General features: G+C 40.5%; 2 protein-coding genes across 5 annotated transcripts; both read right to left on the reverse strand.

Moving 5' to 3' along the window:
* Positions 1-3,346: 3,346 nt before the first annotated feature.
* ort (glycine receptor ora transientless) lies at positions 3,347-11,465 on the reverse strand. 2 transcript variants are annotated; one of them, XM_022070981.2, is made up of 11 exons: positions 11,368-11,465; positions 9,689-9,795; positions 8,813-8,960; positions 8,407-8,489; positions 8,014-8,157; positions 7,165-7,247; positions 6,471-6,605; positions 5,911-6,011; positions 5,461-5,621; positions 4,974-5,094; positions 3,347-4,067 (listed from the first exon to the last, which is right to left on the reverse strand). In XM_022070981.2, exons 2-11 carry the CDS (start codon positions 9,772-9,774, stop codon positions 3,897-3,899), a joined length of 1,233 nt encoding a protein of 410 aa, XP_021926673.1. In that variant the 5' UTR covers positions 9,775-9,795; positions 11,368-11,465; the 3' UTR covers positions 3,347-3,896. The 2 variants fall into 2 exon arrangements, with proteins under 2 accessions (XP_021926673.1, XP_021926672.1); XM_022070980.2 differs by having other exon boundaries at positions 11,303-11,465.
* A 2,672-nt stretch (positions 11,466-14,137) lies between these two features.
* On the reverse strand, positions 14,138-20,192 carry Arpc4 (Actin-related protein 2/3 complex, subunit 4). 3 transcript variants are annotated; one of them, XM_022070977.2, is made up of 5 exons: positions 20,029-20,192; positions 18,617-18,735; positions 17,322-17,529; positions 16,347-16,517; positions 14,138-15,525 (listed from the first exon to the last, which is right to left on the reverse strand). In XM_022070977.2, exons 2-5 carry the CDS (start codon positions 18,679-18,681, stop codon positions 15,520-15,522), a joined length of 450 nt encoding a protein of 149 aa, XP_021926669.1. In that variant the 5' UTR covers positions 18,682-18,735; positions 20,029-20,192; the 3' UTR covers positions 14,138-15,519. The 3 variants fall into 3 exon arrangements, with proteins under 3 accessions (XP_021926669.1, XP_021926666.1, XP_021926667.1); XM_022070974.2 differs by lacking the exon at positions 20,029-20,192 and adding an exon at positions 19,475-19,621; XM_022070975.2 differs by lacking the exon at positions 20,029-20,192 and adding an exon at positions 19,558-19,590.
* Between the last annotated feature and the right edge of the window lie 19 nt (positions 20,193-20,211).

Below are 20,211 nucleotides of genomic sequence, written 5' to 3' on the forward strand. Positions count from 1 at the left end.
TAAACCTCTAAAAACAGGAAAATGGTTAACTTCGGATACCAAGAGAGAGACAGGTTTCCCACAATTTATGCCACACCAAAAATGCACACGGAAGGGACTCCCGTTCGAAAGCGTTTGAGACACGGGAAGGGTTCATCAATATTATCTGAAATCAAATTCTTCACAGAACGGGACGTGTGGCGGATTAAGTCTCGATTAACAAATAAATGGTTTTATTTAACATTTACAGTGTTATGAAAAATATAATCCATTTTAAATCATTTTTCTATTCCAGTGGTATTCAACCTTTTTTGTTCGCGTACCCCCAGATATAATTTCTCTTCAACTTTGTACCCCCAAAGTTGTTGGTGTATAATTCAAGCTATACATAGCAAATAATCTACATCTAAAATAAATTAAATAAATTACATTACTGATTATTCAGTGTTTATCATAAAATAATATATATATATTTTTAAATTTCACGTACCCCCTAAGATGTCTTCGCGTACCCCAGGTTGAATACCACTGTTCTATTCTATTTGATGTTTGATAAAACATGTAACAAATGTTTCCCGTCATCCCCCAACAGTTATAACCAAGTACTAATGGCTTCCCAAAATTAGAAGAATTCCTACGAAACTCTGTAAATTAACTGGTCATTTCAAATAAGAGCATTTCTCGTCTTCGGGGCTGAAGATCGGGGCAGTATGTTTCTCCGAAACGTCGGTATCTACGTACGAGTTTGCACGGCGTCATAACCCAGAACAACTTCTTCACCGCCCTGAGGATCTAATCATTTCCCAGCTTCCTTAAAAATAGATAATACTATGCCTAATCACTGCCAGAACAGAAACTCGACTGAGCCAGCTTAATCCAATCCGTAAAATCATTGATTTTCTTATATGTAGGCTATCTCTATAGAAGTATAATCGGTGGCATCTGACCCCCGACACTGAACCATTTAAATCCATACAAATTCGTCGGAATCTGCTGTGTACCAAAATTCTTGCAGAAAGTGTCCGAATGTACGCACTGATTTTTGCCGTTCACTTTTCTAACAAGAATGTTCGATACTTCAGACTGTTATATTATCGTCTGAAAGTCGTTTCAAGTGCGTCTTGGTAAACCCAAGTCTGAGACGATGTCGGAAAAGAAGTTGCGGTCTTCGTTCTTGCCACGTCGGGCAGCCCCTCGCATGAGCCGGGCTGCTCTAACGGCACCAAACAAAGCCACGGGTAGCAACGACGAGTTTCCTGCCCCTGTTCCGCCAGGATGCGTTTAATTGTCACTTTATTCCGACCATCCACCCTCGCAGACTTTGCGCAACACATTCTGTTCTCTCCCGGACGACAGGAAGCTGCGATCCAACACTCAGCCTGCATGGCCCTCATTTCATTCAACGAAACCCACAAATGTGCAGCTGCTTCGTGCGTGTACGCGCGTGGATCATGCGTCCTTGCCAGGTGCCGGATTCAAATTTCGGGCCCGATACCGCCTGTACTGACTGGAGTTTCTCGTGGTTTTCTTCAGTGCCGTAAAAGTAGGCCACGAAGACTTCCTTCCATATCCCTTCCACACCTTCGACTCGATGCGGTCTAAATTACTGACAGCGTCTTTCAGTAAACCTCAAGTAATCAGACAAATAAGGACGTCTGTGTTTAAAACACACACACCCTCGAATTAACGCCAAAGTAATGGCGGCCCCGTATTCAGGGTAATGGGTCACCTTTCTTGCACGCCTTTGAGCGTAGTACTTTGCGATGTTTTGTTCCTGTGTAGGCGTGGGTCGCTGGATGTGCCTTGCAGAGTAATTACACGTGGAAAGCCACAGTCTTGTTTCGACCTTCCATTCACTGTCTCCAAGTCTGAAAGGTTCAGAACTGGATACCTTGCTCTGACATAGCAATCAGTTGGATGGATAGGACGCCATTTGCTTGATGGTATTCAAATAACCACATTGTTACAGGCAACGGTCGTTTTTATCTGACATCGCTTTTGTTCTCTGTGGCTGAGGTTGTCTTCGGCTGTTTCATCTCTTAATTTTTCAGCGTCAGGCTTTGCTCTGTATCAGCGGTATCTTTTACAATATTTCTGAAACGAACTTGTCTTAAGATTTTAAGATTTTTTATCCCAATTCAAGTTCAACTCGCTCCACTTCTTCTAATTTTCCCTAATGCTTCTCTGAAGGAACTCGTTATGGAATCTCTACTGTGAGCCTTGGCCCTTTTAACAAATCACTGCATTCATCCGTTAACTTCACCGTTTCTGTGCTCCGATGCATTGCAATGCAATCCCATTCGCTGGATCTTAGATTTGTCATAGATCATTGTCCGCGGTTTCAGTTAAAATCTATAAAATTATATTTCACACCTCGAATTGCTTTCTTCACTATAATTTAACCCCCCCCCACCCCAGTCCAGAAATGTCAAATATTAAATTCAAAATATTAAAAACTCTTATAAATTTTCTCCACATACAGGGTGTCCCAAAAATATATATACACATTATAACATGGAATGCTAACCTCGTCAATTAGTTGCTCGCCGCCGCTGCTAATTGCGCTTGAAAGATAACGGTGGTCATTTTGAACACTACATTCGCTAATTCACCAAGTGCCAATGTTGACATTTGAAATGGTTTAGTTTATTAACCCCTTGCGGTCCCATTTAAACACCACTAAGCTGTATCAGTTTAACTACTATTATGAACTGGTTTGATTTTCGTTTATAATTTGCATAAAACGTAAGAAACTTACCTAAGTATGGTGAAAATATGTTTTGAGGGGTTCCTCTTGTTTGAATACTGTCCGTGTGAAATATTTTCCACGGACTGTACCACTGTGGCTAGTGAGTTGCGTAATAAATGGTGCCATTTTGCATCCTGTCGTTCAGTAGAGAATAAAGCAAGTCCAAGTCGACAGATAAGACTTTTGGCGACGTCTAAACATCTCTTATTGCACGCAGATATACGACGTATAAGCGTCGGATTCAATGTACTTGGCTAAGGTTAGAAGATTCTGTGCTGCATTGAAGCTCATAATATAACACGGCCATCTTGAACTATTTGCACAAATTTAACAGAATTTCTACACTAAACAGGGAACGTGTAACGTAAAAATCACATTACAGTCCAGGCCACATTAAGTGGCGTTTGTGTTAAAATATTAGGCAAATAATAAACATCGCTGGACTAGCCTAATTCCTACGTGCAGAATTCGACATTAAAAAATATTAAAATTTAATAACCCATGAATATGCTATATGCTATTGTCATTGGAGGCAGGATATTTGGGGGGAGGGGGAATCATCTATGACACGGGGTGGATGTCACTGCAATAACCAGCCAAAGACAAGTTTTGTGGGAGTCTTTTTAATTCATTGCCTTTATTTTTATAATGAACGTCCTCAAAATTTAATCGAAGCCAATTAATAGGACAAGAGAACTGAAAATCACTGTTTACACTGTGGTAAATACTTGTACCTAACAGCAAACACGTAATACAAATAATGTACAAGCCTACGGCTTAAAGAGTTATAAATAAGAATTTACAAGAACATTCCATATAATGTGAAACTGCTTACCATCCACACATGCTACTTTCTGCTTCGAAGATGATGATGGCATCAGAGTCATTTGCAAAACTTCCTAATCGCATAACACACTCGTCTAATTGGGGGGGGGGCAGTATATTTAATAAGATCTCAGGCTTACAAGACCGCAAATGTTAAGATGACTGTCGTCTGCAATGTTGCGCCTTTTAGAGCGGTAGAAACTGAGCGAGTTCCACCACAGCTCAAGGCGTGACGTCACAGAGGAGACAGCCATGTTTAGCAATTTATTTTCTTCTTCTCCTTCAAATGTGACGACAACGACTGAACGTGTTTTCCTTGCACGTTCATCGCAGGACAGACCTTTTACAAAAATTGTGCGAAAATCGCCCAGTAGACTGCGTTTAGAATCGCGAACAGAAGTGGGAAAAACACTCGAGAAAATCTGTCGACATTTATTGCTCTGGCCATGTTCCTCTGGGCTGCAGATGGCTGTCTTTGTGCAGGGGGCTGTCCTGTCAGCAGGCGGCCGTTCTCCTGACGGCAAGAAATACTCAAGTACAGGCAACTGGCACGTAATATCACAACGCAGCATCAAAGTTGACAAGATGGCTGCCTTCTGGGTTGTAGCGTCGTGATGCCTGGTCGAAGTTCGCCGATTTTTCAGAGGTGATGATGGAGGCAGCAAGGACCTCTGAAACGTCAGTAAACTTATACCAGACTACACGGCGCTACAACCCAGAAGACAGCCATCTTGGGACTCACAGGCCTTGAATAACTAAAATCCTACTAATCAACTTCGTAGTTTCATAAAAATCTGACCAGTGACTCAAATTCTCACGACGAGGAAGATGACGATGCAATTATTCTAAGTTACGACGCAGTGTGAACTGCGCGTAGAACATGCTGTCTTCACCTTCAGATCGGAAATTGTTTCTAATAAACGTAGGTAATTACCCACAAGTCTACGTGGTTTTGCTGCCTAGAAGGACAACATCGACATGTTAAAAAATAAAGCTTAACAAATTGGTTTCGTATTGCTTTGTACCACTCTGTTCCAGATATTTGATTTCATAATTTGACAGAATTTATAAATATTTTGTACATTTATATTAACTGCTCCATTAATTTTCCCGTCTGAATTTATGCCATAATCTCTGTCTCAGTCCGCATTTATTTACGACACGGATCCAAATTGTGATCCATCGTCCACATGTGCTCGTTCGAGGATTACGTAGACGGAAACTGAGAAGGCACCCAACGGGGAACCTTGGGTACAATGGGGCTCCGGTGAAGCTGTGACAGGCCGAAGAAACTGACGGTGGACAGTAATAATGCACTCAAAACAAACTACATACGTACGAATTTGAAAGTTTAGTAATCAAGAGCGGACAGAACGTCACTTTTATAATTAACCATTAACCATAAAACATCAGGTCTTACCCTAGCAGCTAAGTCAAAAACTCTGTCTGACTTAGGAGGCTCTGGTGCGCTCTTTGGACCATCAGAATCTCCAAGAACGATGTTGACGAGACAATATTCCATCAGGGCCATGAACACAAATCTGAAACAAAATGAAATGAAGAAAAACCAACAAGGAAATAATTTAATTTTTGCCGTGAGGTTGAAAAACCATTCTAGAAAGAAGTAATGAGTTTGTAACAGTAATAACCTGCCTGGAAAATAATGGCAGAAGCGAGAACACGACAGCGATCTACTTATTTCAATTTGGATCTTTTTCCGATAAATTTTTATAGTGCCCGCTTTTAATTATAGGCTAGTTTCCCCCCCCCCCCCCCAAAAAAAAATATGTTGGAAATCCCTGATCTGGATGATCATGATGGATATCAAATTACAAATCTTCACAGAGAAGAACGAGCTCTGATATTTGGAAGTGAGACCGCGAGTGTGTGCTCTGAGTCGTACTTACACTGTGCAAGTCGACATGAATGCGTCAACAGCCTTCAGGTAAGACACCGGAGGCAGGGAAGCTTGAGACTTGGCGTGCTGGGTCGACAAGGTGAGGAGCGACGTGACCCCCAGGGTGACACGGGCCGGGGCAGCTTCGGGTTTGATCCAAAACGACACCCACTGAAGCGAATCAGAAAACTCGTCACACTTGCGAGATCTGAGATTCTCGAGGAAAAGTGAGGACGATGTTACTGTTCTGTGTTTCAGGTAGATTCCTACGAGCCCACCACAAAACCAGAAGAACAATATCGCCAACTCATGATTAATGAATAATTAATTAATCAGCAGCTAACTACTTCTAGGCAGGACCGACAATGAACAAACTAGAAACGAGTGACAGGCGATACGCGATAGGTGGTAGCATCTCATTGTTAATAATGCACGCCAGAACGACAGCCATGTTGCTTACCGACATGATGACGATGAGGCAGGTTGGGATGTAAGTGTGGAATAGGTAGTATCCAAGTCGACGCTTCAGCACGAATACGACTTCCAAGCAAGTGAAGTTTCCTGAGAATCAGCGAAACACGACGCCATAATTGTGCAGTTGTTTCTTGCTGAAGAACTTAAACCAAGATTCAAACGCTACATTCACCTTATTTGACGAAGATTATCAGTACAAATATCACGCAGCAATGATAACGAGATCAGAAAGATGTCGTCCATATTGAAATACACAATTTCTGCATGCGTTTTACGCAAATTTTGAATTCTAAATGCTCCTAGCCGAGAGAAGACAACATGGAGCTGAGGTTGGAGGCGACATTTCTCTTCGAAACCTTGGCACCTACCCGCGAGTCTGCAAGGCGTCACAGACCGGAAGAACATCATGTTCAGGGACGCCAGAACCTCAAATCTTACATTCTATGCAAATTGTCAGAGGCTTCGTCTATGAATCAGCTTCTGGGGACATCAGTTCAAAGGGCAATGCGCTGCTTCATTTAACCGTTCGCTTTAAAGTCAACTCACCTGTAGAGTAAACCTGAGAACAATCATCCGTCTTATTCCTTACAAGCTGCAATTGAGGCAATTCTATGTTCTCGTCTACTACGAGAGGAACGTCTGGATCCCACTGGAAAACCATGTCATCCGTCGTGTGAGACACTGCAGTAAAAACAGAAAAAACATTGTACAGGTACTTTTATTTCAAATATAAATCAAATAAAAACCGAAAATGATACAGGAAAATGCCAAATGTAATGGATGCTAACGATGGTGTGTTGCAATCGGGATCACGAAATTATATAAAGTATGTTTTTTAAAAAAAAAACAGCACCACGTTTCGGAAGCTGGATCTGCTTCCGTCCTCAGGTTAAAAAGTGACTAGGAGCTCCTACTCAGGTGGGCTAACCTCAATCACTGTCACTCTAAAAATGTCTTCGAACACCACAGAACAGTGGGCGCTCATTTTCAAAAGGCATTCAGTAGTCATTGCTTTCGTAAAGGCCATGAAAAATACAGGAAACAAGGAAATATTGAAAAACAAATGATAGTGGATTTCTTCGAAGCAGTATTCCTACAATCTGTGGTGGTAATAAAGGACACCATTAAGACTGTCATGTAAGCCATCCCTATGTCGAAGAATGCAAGTCGCACGCAGAACCACCCCGATCCTCTGCGGTATTTTGAGACTCTGTGCACTTTTGTCTGCCATTTTACTCACGACTCTCCATCTGTAGTTTGCACTCCTGGGTGTCGTGAGGGTATATCATAAAGTTCATGGCACAGGACAAGGTCAGCGTCAGCCTGTTGAAAGAGATTGAAAAGATTCTTTATAATCAGACACATTTTATTAGTATCACATTATATTTTTTATCAACTCACATTCCTCTACTATCCTCATTCTTCGAAACTTATTTTGCAATGTATTGTCTGCATAAATTTCACGCCTCATGTATTAATGTTATATCTTACTCGCTCTTTAGTCCTTGCTTAACTGACTTTCTCGAGTTCAAATATCTGAGCGAAGACAGCTATACTGACTAAGACTTTCGTGATTTTCCTCAGTTACCCTACGCAAATTTCAAGATATTAGGTCATGATCACTTCCTTCCACTTCTTTCCCAATTCATAATTTATTAATTACACGAGTACTACCATCTGACACAAGCCTGACATACTGAAAACGTCTTTAAATAAACCACAAAATATATTAATTCAACATTACTAGCACTGATAATAATTTGTTTAATAACAATTATAATCGTGATGATAATAACTTCTACGTAAATGTTCGTCTTCTCAGTTGTTAACGCCGTGTGGACGTGCGGTTCCAATATTTCTGAGTAACGTACTGCCTCCAGCTTCAGGGCTGAAGATGGGGCAGTATATTCCTCCGGAACCTTGGTATCTACTTACAAGTCCACACGGCGTTACACCAAACCTGAACACCAACATTGAAATCTTCTGGGTAGAAAATCCTCGTAGAAACTTCTACCAGACTACACTGAAGGAGCTACAACCATGAGAACATGAAATCCAACCAAGAATGTTTAATGTCCTCTTCACTCACTTAACCATGTACAAGATTGTCTTGTCCTTGTACAGCCACATGTAGTGATTGGGAATGGTCATTGTTTGGAAAGTCACGGACTTCGCATTCTTGAAGAACGAGTCCGGTCTCCACATGTTCTTCAGCCAATCAACTTCAAGCAACCTGCAACAATAAAGACACGTTTCATTTGTTCTAAAGCCACAGAATGCAACACCTGAGATCGAGTTAAAATATTTCTGTGGAGCAGAAAACTTCGTCTACTTAGGACTCTGTTACCTACCTTATTCTTTAACTAGGTAAGTTTCTTAGCCACGGTTGTGAAACAATTATATTAGGTTATATTACAGTAATTATATTATATTTATCATAATTTCCCAGTCAGAATAAACGCCTAAGTACGAAAAAATTTACCGGTATTCTGCAGTCATATTCTCTGGAAGCCTCAGTCGGTCATCCTTCCACGTCTGCGCAAAGAAAATGTCGGCAGCGTAAGTCTGAAACAAATACAAAGACGACAACAACATTGAGAGACCTCTTCTACGTAGAATGAGATTAGAAGATTAGAAGCTCTGACGTCGCGTAGACTCGACGCTACTTTAAATTAGGTTCACCACAAGACGATCAGAACTGACGTTTGAACAAGGGAGGCTATCGGAAAAGCACGAGTCCTCCCGAATACGAAGCAGGAGACCCTTACCTACACCAGACAACAGAACATAAAATCACCGACACTCACCCTTTCCTAGAGTGAGCATTATCACAAGTGAAATAACTCGTGATAATTTTACTTGAGAACTGCTATTAAGTGTTTACTTACCATTGCATTTTCGTCAATGGAGTCGAGGCCCATGACTGTGACGTGGAAGTGTACTACAGTTGGACTTCCGTCCTTTTTAGGAGGCCGCATTTTGTCGTAAAGCTTAGGATCCTCAGGCAGGATGTCGTTGAATGTTAGGCTTGCGATCCTGCGCCAATAGGAATGCGATGATTAACCCTTTGAAGCCCAAGCTTAACTAGATGGCAGTTAAGAATTCAGCCCGTACCGCTAAGAGAACACTACTCTTCTATGTTACTAAGGATCAACCGGTTAATGCAGTTTAAGAATATAATTGCTGTTTACAGTGAGAATCACAAGGAAAACGTAAATGAATGAATAAATAAATAAAACATATTGACTATGTAGACCTATTTAAAGGTGTGAATTTCAGAATCATTGAAAAAAACATGCCTCAGCAGTGTTGCCAATCATACAACGGAAATGCTTAAATATTTCTCTCATTTTTTAAAATTCTCCTCGTATACTAGTACAGAAGGGTCACTGAAATGCTTCCAAAGTTGGACACACGGATATCAAATATAATATAATGTGTCGAAAAACGGTTGCTGCGCGATGTCTACGCCAAATTTGAACTCAAATTTCTGAAAGCCTCGTTCCATGTACTGACTAGGCTACGGGATGGACTGTCGAGGTTTGATTCCCGACAAGGGCAGATATTTTCTCTTCGTCATCACGTCCAGACCGGCTTTGGGATCCACGCAACCTCTCGTCCAAAAGCCTTTTACCCCTTGGGGGGGGGGGGGGGAGGAGTTACACCTCCACGCCCTCATCGCTCGGTACGTGATTAAGCCCCAGGGACGCGTTTTCCTATTCGTTTGCCCTAATCCGTTATCGATGCACGGTCGTTGGACTCACTCTGCAGAATCCGAGGAGCAGATCGCCGCTAGCAGGAACAGCGAAAGCAGACGCCAGGAACCGGCAGTCGCGCCAGGACTCTGCATCACTGCCTACACCACCAGCACCTTAACATTTCACGATTTACAGTCATCCTCACGCAGTGTACATCGGAATACTTCAGACTCACCAAAACGTGATTATTAAACACAACGTGAGACAGGGCGTAGTAGGAATCAGTGGTGAGGAATTTTAAGTTATTCAAAATTCACTTTGAGGAAGTCAGAAGTATCACGACAATTCTAATCCAAAAGACAGGTACATTCGAAAGATGCCCCCAGAAACTGTAACAGCTACACAAAACAGTCAGAATTAAACCGAACGTCAAGGTACAGTGGTTAGCACTCTTTATATCTGAACGCACCTGGTTCGAACCTTGACGTGGTTTGTAGTCTTCTTCAGTGATTCCAGACAAATACTGGGGAATTTCCTTGAAATAAGACATTGTCGTCTCCTTCCCAATCCAATTTATGATTCGTTTAAAACTCGATCGACGTTATACAACCTCTGTCGTTGAAACGGCTCCTTAATCAAATAATAAATCAGCCCTGAAGATGGAGACAACATGTTTCTCCGAGACGTTGGTACCTACCCGCGAATCTACAGAGCGTCACAAGCCAGAGGATCAGACTTTTTGTAAACTAGCCTCAGGTGTGCCTTCGGCTTCTATGTGTTCCTTGCACTCCCTCAACGCGCAGTGGAAGATTACGGCGAAACATCGGTCGATGCGACAGCGTTTATGTCTTGACAATGGGCAATTACACATCGCTTCAGTTTCCGAGCGCATCTAAGTGCCTTATTAACATACCTTCAGAGAGCCTGGAATAAGCAGCTTTATACATGCTCACAACAACGATCTGAATACGGCGATTTTTTGTATTACCTTTCCACCATTCACCAAAATCTATCTCTTTTTTTACCCAGAAGACCACGCAAAGCCGGGAGGATTGATTTTCGGATTGTTCAATGTTTCTCAAGTCCGCTCTGGTGACGCACATCGAAATATTAAAATGATTGTAAATCATAGCTCGGAAACCTTATGGAATGAAGCGTCGTGGCCTATTTTAAGGTGTTTTCCCAGGATTTGCCTGGAGGGACTTAAGAAAACTGGAAAAGACATTTGCCAGTGCAGTAGATTTGCAATTCAGCGTTTAGTGCTACAAATCACGTTATGTGGCATCGTCTTCCGTGCTCACAGAGTTTTAATTATTTCAAAATGCTACGTAGGATTTGTCGTGTAATAGCATAAGATAACTTTATAATTATAAATTAAGTTATCGCAAGAAGATTATACGAACCGAATAAAGAGAATGTGTGAAATAATCTGGAAATAGTTGACTTTCGTATGCAATCAATAACGTAAATAGGAAATTTTCTTTCACGATTAAAGAATTAGTCACGATTGGTCAATTATGCCTAATTCCTTCTTTCAACTTCGATTCTTCCTAGAAATACATAAATACAAAAATTCAGACACTGGGCGTTAAACAAGGTGGTACATTAGTTACCACTTGGATTTGAAGATTTAATAAATACAGACTCGGAGAAGTTTTCGTAAATAAATGAACAACTAACCTGAAACTGATAGCAGTTCTTCTACATGGGTTAGCGAGGAGGTCCTGGACTTCTCAGGGACTCACCTGAGAAGCCGAAGAGACGGGTCCTCGAGGGGTCGATGTCTGGGGTGGAACTGAAGTCTGGTACGACGACGCGTCACGGCGGTGGTTTAAACTTAGCGGTGCGACTGCCAAGAAATCAATGAGACGATCAATCAAAAGACGGAGAAGTGAGCGCCGATTTCGACAGTTACGTGGACTTTGTCACTGCTCGTCGCCTCAAAGAAACACAAAACGCAACGGATTTGAGGTTTCCAAGGCGGTGAGTCCGGATATGACCGAGGACTCATCGCCCTTATGACGGAGGCAGCAAGGACCTCTGAAACGTCGGTAGACTTCTACCAGACTATACGGACAGACAACCCACAAGACAGCCATCTTCAACGGAAAACATTTTTAAACGCATTATTCTCTCCGCCATTTTGATTGCCTCGTTAGCACTGTATTGAATTCACTGCAGACAGAAATGTGTTTGAGATCTGAGGTTCACAGGACTCTGAAGGCTTCGATAATTTTCTTCTGGGTCGTGACGCTGTGTGGTTACCAACGTTTCGGAGGAACCTATCGTATCCATCTTCACGGCGTCACAATCCAGAAGAGAGTTATCGACAAAATGTTGCAAAGCCAAATCATCTAAAAACGTCACACTGTACAAACTAGTCTTTTGTGCTATGACCCGTTAAAAGAATCAAATTTAACCTTCCTATAAAATTTGGGTTTTAATGGGCAGAACGCATCAAAATTCAATTGGTTCTGTGCCGTAATCCGTCGAGCGGTTTCGGGAATGAGACACCCAGGCCTCCTTTTATGAACTCTGTGTAAATTGTACCCAAAGACTAGGCAGAATGAGGCTGTATCTGAGATTTGGGGTGAAAGCTCGGCTTGAAAGCAGATACCAACGTTTCGTGGGAGCATACTGCCTACATCTTCAGGGCTGAAGATAATTTATGACTGTGTGTATGTCTGTGTTATGAATTACTAATCATGGCTGCAGTAACGATGTTAGTTGGCATAATGTTCTATTTTCGAGCTGCTGCTTTCATCCTATACGATTCGAAGATCCAAAGAAGATGAGGATATGAAATAAATCTTTCCTCGTTGAGTTTCAACGGCCCTTTTTCGGTGATAAGCATTAAATTCCTAGTTTGGAGCGCTGGCACCGCGTTGAAACTGGTTGCTTCAAACGATGCGGAGGGACATACTGCCTTTATCATCAGGACTGAAGTAAGAAGCCCTAATCACGGAGGGAGAATGTTCCTCTGAAACGTCTTGAACACAGCCAATTTCTACACGATGCCAGCACTCAAAAGTAATATCGACATTAACAGCGAAACATAAAATTGGTCAAAATACTTGCATCATGCCAAAATGTTTAAATATGGACGAGGAACCCCCTGTCACTTGACGGGTGTTGGTTAAAGTGGTCTGATGACGTCACCTTTCGACTGTAGGAAACACCTATGGAAAAGTTCACAAATTTAATTTTGTGATTACGTGTAAAAATCTCTAGCACGTTTGCAGAACAGTGAACCAACCATCTTTGTGAATGCTGAAACAGCTAGGCCTGGAGGTGGATTGGAGGGGGAGGGGGACCCTCGAGATGCGATCGCATTCAGCGTTCCGAAGAAGCGTGGTTCCAGAGAGAGACTGCCTTCCACTTTGTGCTGAGTAGAGCAGAATCGACCGACGTGGAGCACCCTCCACAGGAAGTAACGCTGATTAGCCAGAAAAGTGGGACGCAGAATTGCATGCAGCAGGAATCACATGTGCAACCTTGCAGACTCTCAGACAGCTCATAATGCTAATAACTATGCATTTTGCTGGTTACATTTATTAACAACCTCCAACTACGACTGGTTATTCTAGAAGAAAGCCGACATATTAAGTCCCCGACGTTTTATATAAATCAGATTTGAGGCTCCCACATTAGTGAAGATATTGATTTGATATTCTGGGTCATAATACTGTGCAGACTTAATACCAACGCTTCAGAGGAACACACTGCCTCCATCTTCAGGTCCTACATCCATTACAACTGCTGCAAAGTTTAACATATACTTTGTGTTACAGGTTGAATGATTAAACCTTCATCCCATTACGCCAATAAAGCCGTCACTCCACAAGCAATTATTGACGTACGCCAACCAAGTTTAAACCCTTTGAAGCTGAAGTTTCGTCTATCTTCAATATTCATTCCATACCGTAAACAAGACATGATACGTCTCTGTTTCAAATACCAGCTGCTTAATGCTGGTTAAGGAAATAATTTCTGTTTATTCTGACACAAAAAAAATCATTAATCAGTAGGAAATGTAAATGAAGTACATGCAACCTTTTAAGATATTATTTCATATTACAAATGTGGAACCACTGAGAGGAAAAATTAATTAATTATGAGAAAACATTTTAACGCGGTTTGTACTCCACAAATGTAAAACAGGAAAGTCAGGTCCTAAACACGGACCCACTTAATTATGGATACGAAGACGAGCCGATCTCCAAACCAGTTACCGTCCTTGTCGGTTATTCAAGACCACGCGAAAGGGGTCAAAATTGGAGAGCTAGCATTCCCATTGTCAGTGGTCTTTGCCCATCGTAACTTATTACCGTTCCCATTCTACAATTCGTCATACGACTAAATCTGCAGAAAATTAAATAACTCAGTTTGACTGCAGTTAAGAAGTTTTTAATAATGATAAAGAGTCTTAAAATCTTTTTTGTGATAAATACACAGTGAGTCGTGGTGTACAGAGTGGGGCATAAACACATTATGGTTTTAAAATGAAATAACAAATGAAAAAACACTGATAGAGTTTATTTACACACATAAACATATTAAAAAATCAATGGCATCGGCGTCCAAGGATTACATTCTGCAGACGGCCTCACGTGTCTCGCCTTACAGTAACGACATTAACGCATTGCGGCGGTTTATGGAACACTTCGGTGTTTCAACTCGGAGACACTGAAAATGTCGCCTGACGATATTATTCTGGGTTTTGGAGTCCGCCCAAGAGTCTACACTGCGCAAAAACCCAGACCACCATCAACACTGTGAAAACCTCAAATCTCACGAGATGTGGTTTCATTTAAAAACACAAAACGTCTGTGTAAGAGTCAAAGCCGTTTCTAAATTTAATTTTTATCATAATGGCGATGATAATTAAGTTGACAGCCCTCTTATTCAGACCGTTTATCTTAGTATGTAAGTGCACGTAAAAATCTATAAAATTAAACACACAACGCCACACGAAAGTACTAAAACACAAAATGTATTTCTCAGCGCATTAACAGATATAATACCCCACGAGGCAGAGCCAGCCTCCTCCGAGTACTTTTACTCTACCGAACATTAAAGCAGAATTCCGAGAGCCTGAACTTTGTGACCGGGGAAAGGCAGAGGAGATTAAAGATGCGTCTACATACGCAACTTAGAAGTAACTGTGCACGAAAGCCAGTAAGACATCGCGTGCTTGCGTTTGTCCACCTGATGCACCTACGTCTGTGAAGGAAAAAACGGACTCTTTGTCCCTGGGCTCATAACAAACGCAAGATTCTTGCAAACCCTTCCAAACAGCTCTTGCTAATTTCATCTTCACAGATCTATAAAAAAAATAAGTTTCAAAGTCAGACCCAAAATTTCACCAGTGTTAAAATGGATTACACCTTGAGGAGGAGGAAGAGGAGGAGGTGGAGGAGGAAGAGGAGGAGAAATAGGAGGGGAGAGGAGGAGGAGGAGGAGAGCAGGAGGAGGGGGAGAAATAGGAGGGGGGAGGGGGAGGAGGAGGAGGAGGAGGAGGAGGAGGAGGAGGAGGAGGAGGAGGAGGAGGAGAGCAGGAGGAGGAGAGCAGGAGGAGGAGAGCAGGAGGAGGGGAGGGGGAGGACACTAACCTTGGGTCTTCCATGTTTTAATGACTTTGGAACTGGAGATTTGAGATTACCTAAATTTTACTTGTTTGGAATTATAACAAGAATAATAATACACAAAAATAAAATATTATGGCCCACTGCTGTGCTGGCCTTCTTGTAGTTAACACTGATATTCATCAGACACATCTTCTGGTTGCATTTTTGAAATTCTGCTTGAATCATGCTCCATTCAGGATTCACTCAGGTTGTTGAATGGGTGTACAGATGCAAGATGTTCTTCAGTCATTCTTACAATTTCCACGATGACTAGAACTGAAAGCAGAAACACCCACTCAGAAGTACTTCTAGCTTGTACCTACATCGCCAATGTCCCAGATCTACCTTAAGATATGGAGGTGACTGATATTCACGTAAATTAGAGTAAACTCCATGACAATCATAATACGAGCGCTGAAGTTTACTGAGACATGTTTATCCGACGATGCAACGTGGCCTTCGCTCCATGCCCATTCCTTCGTCTCTCGCCTTCGCAGCCCGACATCAGTTCGAGCATGGAGGGCAAGGAACAAAAGTTTGATGCCACACCAGAAATTTCAGAAATAATAAAATGACTGAAACTCAGAAAGAATCTTTCCAGACTCACATTCAAGTAAACTTTTCATTTAAGATTTCAGGTTTCACGGCGACAAGAATGAAGGTGGCCGTCTTCCAGGATGTTGCACCACGTAACCTGTTAGACGTCAACCGATGTTTCTCTGAGACTCATTTTAATATTACTCTTCCAAGTATGCCACTGTTTCACAAATGATCTCTTTACATAAAGGTTTCCAACCAAAACCCTGTATGCATAACATGTTTCCCTGATCCAGGCTACATGCCATCTTCATTTCAACCTTACTGATTTAATTACAAAGATTACATGTGGTTTAAACTTAGGAAAATGAATAGAAAGACCTAAATCTTCAAGAAAAGTACTACCAGTCACTAGGCCAATCTCATAAAATCCTTTCTGAAATCCCAAAGAATATTTAAGATTTGACTCGTATGTGAGGTGTGCTATTACTAGTACTATTTCCTGACAACAGCTTATCTACATTATCTTCCTTGCAACGTACAACATATTTTTTACTCACCCTTTTCAGAAATTCTTCTGAGCAAATTCTTGCACGTGCATTTGCAGCAAGTTTCATTTCACTAATTTCTTTGTCAATTTCCTCCATAAAATGAATTACAAAGTCAACTAATTTATGTTTATACATTTGCTCAGTATGAAAGTTAGTAATTAGGAAACTGATATCATAGCCCTGTAAACAAAAATACAAAAATAACATTGAGAAATCATTTCTAAACACACATTGCGAACATTGCAGCTCAGAAGAAATGCTCTGTTCTTTCTGGACTTACAATCAAATCCAAAGTTTTGAGTGTCGTTCCTTTACTGCTAGTCGATTACTGAATTTATAGAAAGCGACTCAAAATGTAGCTGTTATAAATAGGTAACGACACAGCTATTATCAGAGGAAAACTCAAATAAAGCACCCACAATATACAATGTCATCCTAAGCAAACTAAATTCTGAAATTTCTTCTCTTTTATTCAAGTGATAAGAATTCATAACTCATGCAGAAAAAGTTCAATCTCCTTAATGAACAAAATCATCTCAAATATGTGTAATGATTACAATTAAGATCCTTTTCCCTTTTTGGTCTTTGCCCATCTGGCAAGAGAACAGAAATGCTAAGCGTAACACTGCCGGCAGGCACTTTGCTAGTTTAATATATTTTCTGGGAACCAGAGCATATTATATGCTGCAAATAAGATGACCCAGATAAAGCGGAAACATCATAGATCGAAGAATTCCCACAAACTTCGTACATCAGCACTATCAGTTATGAGTATTCTAATTTTCGGTCAACTACACACTTCAAAACAAATTCTGAAAATGTTAAACTATCAATTCATAAGCAAACTACTAAACAATGACAAAACATGTGAATGTCCACGAAACTGACAACAAATATATTTAAAAAGAGGAACGAAAAAGAAAATGAAATTACACGTCTCATAAGTTCGACCATTATGCGAGTGTTTAAATAAACGACCTTTACCTCAACAGGTTTCCTTCTCAGAACAATGAAATTCTCAGCACGCATCATCATGAAGCGCATGAACTTGTGACACAGGATGCGTTCAATTTCATCAGCTTGCTTAACAGCTATGCTGATCCTTACAGAGTTGATTGACGTCTCTATGAGAACTTTCTCCTTTTCATTTCGACTGATGACAACAGGAGTCAGAAGCAGCTCTTTACTAGTCCTGCAGAAAAATGTAAACACCACAAAACATTTTATTCTGAAGGAAAGTTCGTGTGGGGCGCAAAAGCCAACAGCACACTCAGCTACTTAACAAAATCCCCACCTTTCACAGAACTTGATTCATTACCATGATCACAACAGCCTGCAACCACATTAAGCAAAAAGTAAAGGCATTTCTTTTAATAAAATATGCCTGTGTGCACTCAAAAAACCAAGACAATGCTAAAGACATTGAGCTATTCACGATCAGATTCTTCATGGTTTTCCTCAGTGTTTCTAGGAGAATGCCAGAACAGTACTTTAATTTAGAACATGACCGCTTCCTTCCACAGCCTTTCCAATTCACTATCATCCTCTCATTTGATGCTATATAGTCTAAGCTACTGAAAAAGTCATTAAATAAACTATATATATACACACACACACACAATTGACTGCAAGATTATGTATTTCACCATTTTTAGACATTACAAATACCCATTACAATGATAACTTTTTTAATTTTATAAATTCTAGTTTTTACTGATGTTACACAATATATCTTATTTCTAAACGTTCAGAATGTAACTATGTACATAATGCAGGGTCTTCCTTTAAAATATGATACCTAATCAGACAGTCAAGAAACTCCCTCCTTTTATAAAATCACAAGGTTCATTACCATATTCAAAACAACCAGCACCTGGATCCTATTACAATCCATCTGAATCCAGCCCATACCTCTCCAAGATATTTTTCAACAGACACAAAGTTAAATTTACATTGTCAGATATGGGGATAAACTGCCTGCTGGATATAAATGCACCTGAAACTGTCAAATTATATGCATCAAGATGACTGTCTTCTGGGATGTTGCACTGTGTGGTCTGGCACAAATTGACCGACATTTCAGAGGAGCTTACTGCCTCCGTCATCAGGGTGATCACAACATGATGCCACAGCCCAGAAGACACTCATCTTCATATTCATGGTTGTGAGAACCTGAAATCTCACATGTATTCATGTAAATGCAGCTTCATGTTACACTTTTCATGGAGCACACAAAATTAACTTCCAAGCTAAAACTAACCACCACATTCTTCACTAACCTGACTTCCACTTCCGGTTTGTTATGCCTTTCCACAACCTGGGATGAAAAGTTATCCAAACACATAGCAGCAGTCAAGGTATGCCTAACAGCAGTTAAGTATGGCCGTAATGTTGCAGCCTGAAATTGGATACAGAATTTAAATTAAACAAAAGAACAGAAACAAAAATTAAAAATTACAAAACCTAATGAAACTATATGAAGCACTGTGCCATAACAGTGCTGAGAAAATATGGAAGTAATGCTCCACACATTATGGTACTAGATGGATGTAAGTGGTTTACTTTATGCACTAGTTGCCTTACTCCTATGATATCCACTAGATAGGAGGCTGGGTAGATGCCAGAGTATGTGTGGGTATGAATAAAGTAAGAGAAAATAATTTCCCTTTGTTAAGAATCAAACCACGAAACAGCTATCCCAGCTCTTCCAAAGATAACTGATGGAAATTGGATCTAGTTCCTTAAACAGCAAACCTGATTACAAATGTATATAAAATGAATATATATATATATATATATTCCATCACTCATAATAAATTGCTTGATTTATTAGCAGAAATGTGGTAACTTGTATGTGGTTACACTTGAATTACTGCTACAATTACATATCCTGTACATTTAATCAAATATCCTGCGCCAATTTACAACTGATCAACGTTGTAATTTAGAAAATGTTCATATCAAATACCATGGTTTGTTAGAATATGGTAGAAAAACAGTAATAATATGCTATTTTGTTAATTTAAAAACTATCACGTTTAGAATACAAATGACAACTTAAACCCTGCAAGGCTACATGCTATTGTCAAGCATTAATGTCCACTTTTGGCATCGGAAATCAATACTTCTTTACTTACCATTGCTTATCTGTAAGTATCACAAACCAAACTACAACCTCAACAAAACACGTACTAATTACGAAAAAAAATTCAGCTCACACCTTCTCCTGATGGAACCTGGGCTAGGCCACTGCGGTTGGTACCACAGATTATGACGGTAGTTCAGGGTTTAATCTGAGACTTCACTTACCAACTACAGACACACAAATTCTCTCTGATGGGAAAATAGGAGTTATCAGTATCACAGATTAGAAACTTAATGTAAAACGTTGGTACGAGCATGACTTTCGACGTCAGGTATTTTGCCATCTTACCGCATGTCAAGTGATCAAGTGGTAATAATTGTTATTGTAACACTATTCCAGCCACTTCTAGAGCTCAGTCGGTAACAACATTAACTATCATCCAACATAACCCCCTCCCGCACAAGAAGTCAATTTTAAGAAATTGAAAATGATTGCCTTCTGGGATATTGCACCTTGTCGTCTGTCATAAACTGACCAACGTTTCACGCTTCATCCAAAAATGTAACACACATAAGTTAAACAGAATTTCATTTTTGGAATATAAACCTCAAATCTTGCATCTGTTATCGGTCATGCATTCCACACAAGTATCTTGTTTGGTCTTTGTAAACATTCTTGGCACTCTTCTGTTACATGCTGTTTAACGCCATGAAAATGGAACAGAACTGATTTCTTACGGTCATTATCACAAAGTAAATTGCCATAAAAATAACAAAACACTACTATGAT

This window comes from Zootermopsis nevadensis, unplaced genomic scaffold (genome assembly GCF_977971745.1).
Source record: "Zootermopsis nevadensis isolate Lab colony 2312 unplaced genomic scaffold, Znev_1.0 Znev_ptg000025l, whole genome shotgun sequence".
Classification (NCBI taxonomy): Eukaryota; Metazoa; Arthropoda; class Insecta; order Blattodea; family Termopsidae; genus Zootermopsis; species Zootermopsis nevadensis.